At 40.3% G+C, this 9,439-nt stretch overlaps 1 protein-coding gene across 1 annotated transcript; it reads left to right on the forward strand.

Moving 5' to 3' along the window:
* The first annotated feature begins 5,599 nt into the window (after positions 1-5,599).
* Positions 5,600-7,227, forward strand: LOC138413685 (E3 SUMO-protein ligase ZBED1-like). The gene is made up of 5 exons (XM_069539073.1): positions 5,600-5,738; positions 5,844-6,075; positions 6,178-6,315; positions 6,436-6,501; positions 6,584-7,227. Exons 1-5 carry the CDS (start codon positions 5,608-5,610, stop codon positions 6,989-6,991), a joined length of 975 nt encoding a protein of 324 aa, XP_069395174.1. The 5' UTR covers positions 5,600-5,607; the 3' UTR covers positions 6,992-7,227.
* Positions 7,228-9,439: the final 2,212 nt, after the last annotated feature.

Raw genomic sequence — 9,439 nt, forward strand, 5'->3', positions numbered from 1 at the left:
ACAATGTAAATAATCTATAAGGCCTCAATAATGACACCCAACATTTAGCTTGGCTTTCAATATTCATATTACTAATTTGTTGTCAAGTTGAGTCAGAGTACTGTTATCTATACGATGATGGAAGCAGTCTTGCCAGAAATCTGCCAAGGTTATCTTCATCTACTCCTCTACATGACCTTGCCCTCATGACCATAGAGGAACATATTTCCAAGCACTCAAAGACTGATCTGGATCTTGTCAAGACTTCTGAATTATCATTGCTTAGAATAAAGTATTATTCTTAGCTTTTGTTCTTTCTCCTCAGTGAAATAACACTTGCATCAATCTCCAACCCATCTGGCGACACCCTTGCTCATCAACAATGTTTGAAACCCATGATGAGATCTCCTAAAAGCTTTGCAATCCCTGCCAGAGCTGTGGCCTGAACACTATTCCCTGCACTCTCTAAGAAGTGGCACAGCTATGACTGCAGCTCTCTATTATCCATGCTAACCATGCTATGTCAGACAATACAAGAAGGAATATTGTTAGAGTTGCTGCACCCTTGATTCTTTAATATGTACTCTCTGCTGCCTAATTCCATTGTTGCATGCCATATCTCAGAGTCCCCAATATATCACACTCGCGTCGGTCCTGGAAGAGGGATCCCTCACATCTGAGGTTTCCACATTTTCCCCCTGTTAATGGGTTTTGGTGGTTTTCCTTACTGTTGTTGAGGGTTAAGGACAGAGGATGTCGAACTCGTCAAGCACTATGAAACGAATCGTCTTTTGTGAATGTGCTATACAATGTGCAAAACATTTGATGAATGATATGTATGTGCTTTGCAGCCTAAAGATGATGTTGCATATCAGGTGGTTGCTGGGTTTAAAGCAGAGGTCTCAATTTTTCCTCAAACGCACCTTTTTGTTGAGTCGTTGCGCGGGCCATGCTTGCCCTTACAGCTTCCGGTTGTGTTTGTTGTCAAGTTAGCCGAAGCGAATTAGCAGCAACGACAAATCCGCTGAGGAACAAACTCTGGTTGTGGTGACTCTATTTTGTAAACGTGAAGTTAGCGACACCAGTGACCACAGTAAAATGTTTTCCTGGGGAAAGAGTGGGTGACATAGAGTCCTATTTAAAACTACTGGCTAATGGTAAGCATAAGTAAAGTAAGATTATTATTCACCTCGGCAGTAATGAAAAATCAATATTGATTCAGTTTGTACATATGCAAAGACAATGTCGGACTCTGTAATTTTCTCTGGACCCCTGCCAAATGTTACCAGTGATGACACACATCATCCTTTCACCTCTGGCTGTCGAGGTGTTGTCCAAATAACAACGTGGGCTTTGTAGATAATTGGCAAACCTTTGGGGAAAACCTGGCCTGATTAGGAGAGATTGTATTCATCCCACTTTGGATGGAGCAGTTCTCATATCTAGAAACATGACAACGTTTGTTAGACAGTCCATACCCTGATAATCCAGAGTTGAGACCAGGAGGCAGAGTCGCAGTCTTACACGCTTCTCTGCGCTTCTCTGCGCTTCTATTTGAACAGTCACCCTCACAATACCCCATAGAAACTGTGTCTGCCCCCCGACCACCTAAATTCATTGAATCAAAAGTAAACAGGAGAGGGGTAATACACTCAAACCTAATAAAAGTCATCACAACCAATATATCGGTAACAAAAAACAGAAGTATAAAATGCGGGTTATTAAATATCAGATCACTCAATAAAAAATCGTTACTTATTAATGATCTGATTACTGATCATCAAATCGATCTATTATGTTTAACAGAAACCTGGCTTCAAGATGGAGAATATGTAGGTTTAAATGAAGCGCTGCTCCCAACCCATACCAATACTCATACTCCTCGAAGCATGGGTTGTGGACGAGGTGAGGTGGAGGGGTTGCAGCAATCTCTTAATCTGATTTATCTATCAATCCTTGACCGGAAGATAGTTATAATTCCTCATCCATCCAAGCCTGAAATCACATAAACCAATTCATCTAGTTAACATATATCGTCCGCCTGCCCCTTACTCAGAATTTTTGTCTGAATTATCTGAATTTCTATCAGAAGTAGTTCTTAGGACAGATAAAATCATTATAGTAGGTGATTTCAACATTCATTTCGATGTTGCCAACGACAGCCTTAGTTCAGCATTCAACTCAATAATAGACTTGATTGGTTTCACTCAACATGTGAATAAACCCACTCACTGTTTAAAATCACACTCTTGATCTTGTTTTGACATATGCCATAGACATTAAAAATTTAATAATATTTCCCCAAAACCTTCTTCTGTCTGTCCATTTTTAAATTACATTTGAAATTTGAATTATTAATTACACCAATTCTGGACAGGAATTCTATTATAGTCAGTGTTTATTGATAAAACTGTGAATACATTTAAAGAACTACTTTCTTCACAGCCATGTGTGAGTACAATACAGGAAAGGAATCAAAACGTAACTCCCACATTAGTTTATAACTTTGTTAATAGTAAAACAGCCTCATTAAAAACAACCCTTGATGCTGTCACCTCGCTAAAAAAGCAAAAGGTAAATACCAAGACATTAGCTCCATGGTATAATTCTCAAACACATGTTTTAAAACAGACATCACGGAAGCTAGAGAGGAAGCGGCGGTCCACCAATCAATATGACCTAGCCTGGAAGGATAGCCTGATGAATTACAAGAAGCACTCAGAAATGCCAGAACCTCGTATTATTCATTATTAATAGAAGAAAATAAGAACAACCCCGGGTTCCTCTTCAGCACTGTAGCCAGGCTGACAGAAAGTCACACCCCTACTGACCCATCTATTCCTCTAACTCTGAGAAGCAATGATTTCATGAGCTTCTTTACAAATAAAATTATAACCATCAGGGAGGCAGTAGCGCAGTCCATAGCGACTTGGCTTGGGAACCGGTTCAAGTCCAGCACAGACGGAAGTTGGAGAGGTGCTAGTTCACCTCCTGGGCACTGCCGAGGTGCCCTTGAGCAAGGCACTGAACCCCCCAATTGCTCCCCGGGTGCCTTCATGGCTGCCCACTGTTCCGTGTTTGGTCACTGTGTGGATTGTGTTCCGTGTGTGCTCCGTTCACACGGATGGGTTAAATACAGAGGTCAAATTTACCCATGATTGCATGTTGCATGCTGTGTGTGGAACCAAAAATAGGAACATTAATCTTAATCCACCACCTCCTCCCAATGAATAGCACATACATAGATACATTGTCTGGTCCTGAAACCATAGCACCAGATTTATGTTTGAACCATTTTTCTTCTATTGATGTTCCTTAATTGACCTTATTAGTTTCATCATCTAAACCAAGAACTTTTCAATTAGACTTTGTCCCAACTAGATTTTTAAAGGAAGTTTTCCCCCTAATTGACAGTTTCATATTAATTCATATTAATATGTCTTTGTTAACCAGCTACGTACCACGAGCTTTAAATGTCGCTGTTATTAAACCTCTGCTTAAAAAGCCTACGCTTGATCCAGAGGTTTTAGCTAATTACAGACCCATATCCAACCTGCCCTTCATGTCCAAAGCTGAATAAAAGCTGTTGCTAACCAGCTGTGTGATTAGTTAGATAGTAACGTTTTTTTTGGAAGACTTTCAGTCAGGATTTAGAATCCATCACAGCACAGAAATAGCACTATTGAAAGTCACTAATGACCTTTATATGGCATCAGATGATGGACTTGTCTATGTACTCATCCTGTTGGATGTTAGTGCAGCATTTGGCACCATAGATCATAAGATTCTGTTACAGAGACTAGAACAACATGTAGGGATTAAAGGAATGGCACTAGACTGGTTTAAATCATATTTATCTGATAGATTTCAATTTCTTAATGTCAACAATAATCCCCTCCATGCACATGCAAGTCAGTCATGGAGTTCCAAGGTTCTGTCCTTGGACCGATACTCTTCACCTTATATATGCTCCCCTTAGGCAACATCATCAGAAAGCACCACACACACTTCCATTGTTATGCAGAGGACACCCAGCTGTACATATCTATGAAGCATGATGAATCTAATCACTTACTTCAACTTCAGGAATGTCACAAGTAGGGATGAGAATCGAAAACTGGTTCTTGATAAGAACTGGTTCCCAGTGTTTCAATTCCTTGGTATCGTTGCCAATTTTGCAAACGATTCCCTTATCGATTCCAGTCGGCGCGAATGACGTCACCATGCAACTTGCGTGGCGAGTCCAGTGCAGGCAGCAGTCAACAGTAAACATGGCGTCCAAGCAGTACAAACGTTCGAAAGTTTGGTATCACTTCACTAAAAAAGACGACAACAGGGCAATACTTGCAAGGTGGATATTTCATCAAAGGGAGGAAATACTACCAACATGCAGAAACATTTGCGCACACAGCATGCAATAACTATTAATGAAAGTTGCGTTTTCGATCCGCTCCGGACTAACGTTAGTGAATCTCAACCCAGCAGCAGCAACGTTGGCATGTCCTCGGCTAATACTGCAGGTAACTAACAAACACTGCATATCATGTTAGCGCCATTTGCCTCATTGTAAAACCTGCTATTAGTAACGGTTAAATGATTGCTTTCTACATTTAGATGACCATCAAGACGAGAGACAGAGTCTTACTGGCTCAGAGCCAGAGGCTGGCAGTACTACCTCCAGTTCACGTCTACTCTAGCTTCTCCTTTCACCGAAGCAGGCAAGAATAAAATGACCCAGGCCAGGATGGACGAATGTCACAGAGCAATGACTAAGTTTGTGGCAAAAGGCTTGCACCCATTTTCCACAGTGCCCCTGAATTTCGGTAGGTGAATGTGTTCAATTGTATGCTTAGTCAGAGAATGTCAAAGTTGCATGTTTTCCTCTAAGTTAACCAGATGTTTCACTCAGTCATTCATTCCCATTATATATTTTCTAGGGAGATTACAAAGATTCTCAACCCTAAGTACAAAGCCCCAAACAGAGACAGTTTAACTAACCACTTGATCCCTGCTTGGTATGCTGTTGAAAAGGGAAATCTGATCTCTGAGCTGAAACATGTGTCGAAGGCAGCCATCACTGCTGATGGATGGACAAGTTTTAGTCAAGATCATTACCTCACAGTAACGCTGCATTATGTCAGGAATGGCCAGGCTCAAGAAAAAGTCCTCAAAACCAAAGCAGTGTACCAAGCACAGACAGGGACAGCTGTAGCAGAGGAGATTGATGAGATCTTGGAGGAGTATGGTGTTTGTGTCAGACAGAAGGTTGTGGCAGCCATGGTGGACAATGCGGCAAACATGGATGTAACTGTGAAAAAGCTACAAATTGTCAAGTTTCCATGTTTTGCACATACGCTGAACCTTGGAGCTCAGAAGCTGTACAACTGCACTGCAATTTCCAACTGGGCAGCAAGAATTCGCTCTGTGATTTTATGGATGAAGAGGTCCCACATGGCAAAAGTGGTCCTTAAGGAGAAGCAAGACTTGCTCAGTAAGATAAATACTTTCTTTATATTGCAGGCAACAGAAATGTGTACATGTAAATTATTATATCATGATCAAATTAAATGCATAATATTACAGAAGCATTTAAGTTGTGTATGTTACCCCTCAGAGCTACCCAAGCACATGCTCCTCCTGGATGTAAAGATCAGATGGAACTCTCTATATTTGATGATGGAGAGATTCTGTGAGCAGTTTCCTGCCATCCAGGCAGCAGCCATAGACCCACGGATAAGAAAGCCCATGGAGAAGGAAAGGTGAGAAAAATTGATTTAAATTAAATTTAAACTTGGACTCAGGTTTTGTCTTTGTTTGTTTATGCAACATATATCTTTTGCAATTTTGTTTTGTTTATATTGCAGACTGGCCAAAATGGGCAATGAGGACCTAAGAAAAGCAGAGGAGTTTGTGCTGCTCATGCGAAAGCATTACACCTCCACACTGGCAGTCTCCAGTGACAAAAGTCAGACCTGTGGTGAGATTTTGCCCATCCTACAAAAGCTACAGCAACACTACACCGTGCAGGAAGATGAAACTGCCTTCACAAGGAGCATCAAGGAGAACATTTGGAAAGATCTTTCCACACGCTACCAGGTACAATTGATGATCATAAATAAAATGACAGTTATAATAAATACTTAAGGATAGTCACTCATGACTCATGATGTCACATTTTCCTCCTTTTTGAAATTTAAGAAAGTTGATATCCAGAGATTCCTGGAGGAGGCCACCATCTTAGACCCCAGATTTAAATCCAAAGTGGATAAGGATGAAGTCTGGGACAGGATCAGGGAAGCAGCAATGGCAGCAAACACAGAGGCAGCAGCAGATAAAGTATTTGAATTTGACAATGTCTTTGATTGTAGCACATTTCCATTGTGAGAGAGAGACTTTTCATCCATGGCTATGCGGTACTTAGATTTATTTGTGTTTATTTGTCACTTTCTTCTCAAGCTCCCGGAGCAAGGAGAGAAAGAGAGGGAGGGGTATGAAGATGAAGAGGAGGAAGAAGAAGACCATGTAAGTTTAGCTCATTGTCATGATCATTTAGATGTCATGGATTATTGAGTGATTTTTCGCTTATATGTCCATTTAATTTCAGGCGCCGCCGCCACCAGTAGAGCAGAAAAAGACAGCCTTGGAGGAACTCTTTGAAGAGGAGGACAATGAGCTGGAGTCATTCCAACAACGACAGCCCCTTCTTTCACTGGCCCAGAGAGTGGATCAGGAGATCCAGCTGTACAAGGATAATGCCACCCTATGGTGGTGGAGCAAGGGTGAGTCTCTGCCCCTGCTGTCAGGACTGGCTGAAAGCTTTCTGTGTGTGCAGGCGTCCTCCACCCCATCTGAGAGGGTGTTCTCCACAGCTGGAGACACCATAAGTCCAGAAAGATCCCGTATACTTCCTGAAAAAGCAGATATGCTTATTTTTCTGCAAAAGAATTGTAAATTCTTCATAGTTGTTGGTTGCAGATTTGCACAATGCACAGTTCCATTGGATTTGACTTGATTGTATTTGTCACTGGCTGACGTAGTTTTATTTTTGAGTGCTCAGCTCATTTATCCTTTTAAAAAGGAGAATTTTCTATTATTTCTATTCTATTAGAAAAATGTTGGACATTCTTGTGGAATTTCCAGAGAATAATTTATGTTGTATTTTGTTAATTTCTACAGAAGAATATTTATTTTATTATTATTAAAATGTTATATTTATTTTTTTAAACAAATTCTTTTTTCTGGGAAACCCCTGGCACTCCATTGAGGAGCCCTAGGCTGTGGGCCTCTTAAGACCTCACTGTTGTTGGGTTTGTAAGGTCATGATTATGTTACTTCTTAACTAAATGAAGTTGATGCTAATCGACCTGTTTGTTATCCTTTTTTTCCAAATGAGAATCCATAAGGGAATCGATAAAGAACCGAATCTAAAATGGAATTGGAATCGTAAAAATCTTATCAATTCCCATCCCTAGTCACAAGAACATCAAGGCCTGGATGACCTTAAACCTCTTACTTCTAAATTCAGACAAAACTGAGGTTGTTGTAAATGACCCTTTACATCTCAGAGAAACACTGTCTGACCCGATAGTCACCTTGGATGGTGTCAGTTTGGCCTCCAGCTCCACTGTGAGGAACCTTGGAGTAATTTTGGACCAGGACATGTCATTTGACCCACGTACAAAACAAGTCTCTAGGACAGCTTTCTTCCACCTGCGCAATATTAAGAAAATTAGAAACATCCTGTATCAGAAGGATGCTGAGAAACTAGTCCACGCATTTGTTACCTCTAGACTAGATTACTATAATTCTTTATTATCAGGACGTCCCAATGAGTCTGTGAAAAGCCTCCAGTTGGTCCAAAATGCCGCAGAACGAGTGCTGACAGGAACTAAAAGGAGAGATCATATCAGTCCTGTCTTAGCTTCTCTACATTGGCTCCTTGTAAAATTCAGAATATAATTCAAGAAACTGCTCCTCACATATAAAGCCATTAACAATTCATACTGTATATCAAAGAGCTCCTTACACTGTATTATCCAAATAGATCACTTCGTTCACAAAACACAGGCTCTCTTGTGGTTCCAAGAGTCTATAGAACAGGAGGAAGAGCATTCAGCTACCAGGTTCTTCTCCTGTGGAACCAGCTCCCACTCTGGGTTCAGGAGGCAGACACCATCTCTGCATTTAAAATTAAACTTAAAACGTTCATTTTTGATAAAGCCTATAGTTCTGGATCAAGTGAGTCCTGAACCATCACTTAGTTATGCTGCTATAGGTCTAGACTGTTGGGGGAACTCCCATCATGCACTGAGCACCTCTCCACTTCTCTCTGTTTCTCTGCCCCCCCACATTCATTCATTTATTTCTTTTAATACATGTCAATGACTATTTCACTTTGTACTCCCATAGTCTCTCTCTCTCTTTTTCTCTCTCAATTCAGATACAGTCGCCAAAGTGCTTGCTCATTGTGGGAACTGTTGGGTTTCTCTATACTAATACGATTTTAAGGTCTTGACCTTCTATGTAAAGTGCCTTGAGATAATGTATATTATGATTTAGCACTATACAAATAAAATTTAATTGAATAGATCTGACAGAATGAGAGGCTGGCAGCAATCATTGGAAAATCATCATTTAGTGGAATTTGTATAGAGAAATGTTGGAGGAAGTGATGACGTCCACCGAGAACTGTCACCCAGGGGAAATTTATTTAATAATTGTTCAGATGATATTTACAATTTCATGTGTCTTTTGTAATTAACCAGTGCACTTCAATCAGAACCAAATTTGAATTAAATGAAAACAGCATTGCTGCTTGCAACAGTTAATTAATTGCACCAAACAGTATAATTTGTAGTTGCAGATGATGCAGCAGCAGATGGTGACTTGCAGAAGACCTCTCACTCCCAGTTGCAAAAAACTGCTGGCTCTCCTGGATGCAGTCAAGGAATAGACAGGGATAGAAAACATTAATGAAACATTAATGAAACATTGAAACAGTTGTCCTTGCAAATAAATAACTGCATAGCTGAATGTCTGTGTGTGTGTGTGTGTGTGTGTCATTTGCTTCACAAAAAATAGAATAAACACATAAGGAAAAGTTAATTATTTCACAACTTTATTCAATAAACATTTTTGAAATAAGGCATTTTAACTTACCATTATTAAAGATACTGCATTAAGGCGTAGCGAGTAACCAGTGCAGCCCTGCCAGGAAGCCCCACATTGGGCTGTGTGTCTTTGTGCCTGTCTGGTTATGGTTCTGCTCCAGTTGGTAAGGGAATGCCATGAGGCATAGGTTGTGCAGGACACAGCTGTAATAACTGAATTTCAATAATGTTTTATCTTATCTGATCTGATATAGGGCATCTGTGTTGATGGCTTAGTATATTTCCATTCAGCAGACTTTTCAGGACTTAGTTTTAATAGAAAGTCATTAGAAAAATGTAAAATACTAAGC

The sequence above is a fragment of the Paralichthys olivaceus genome, chromosome 14 (assembly GCF_024713975.1).
Source record: "Paralichthys olivaceus isolate ysfri-2021 chromosome 14, ASM2471397v2, whole genome shotgun sequence".
Classification (NCBI taxonomy): domain Eukaryota; kingdom Metazoa; phylum Chordata; class Actinopteri; order Pleuronectiformes; family Paralichthyidae; genus Paralichthys; species Paralichthys olivaceus.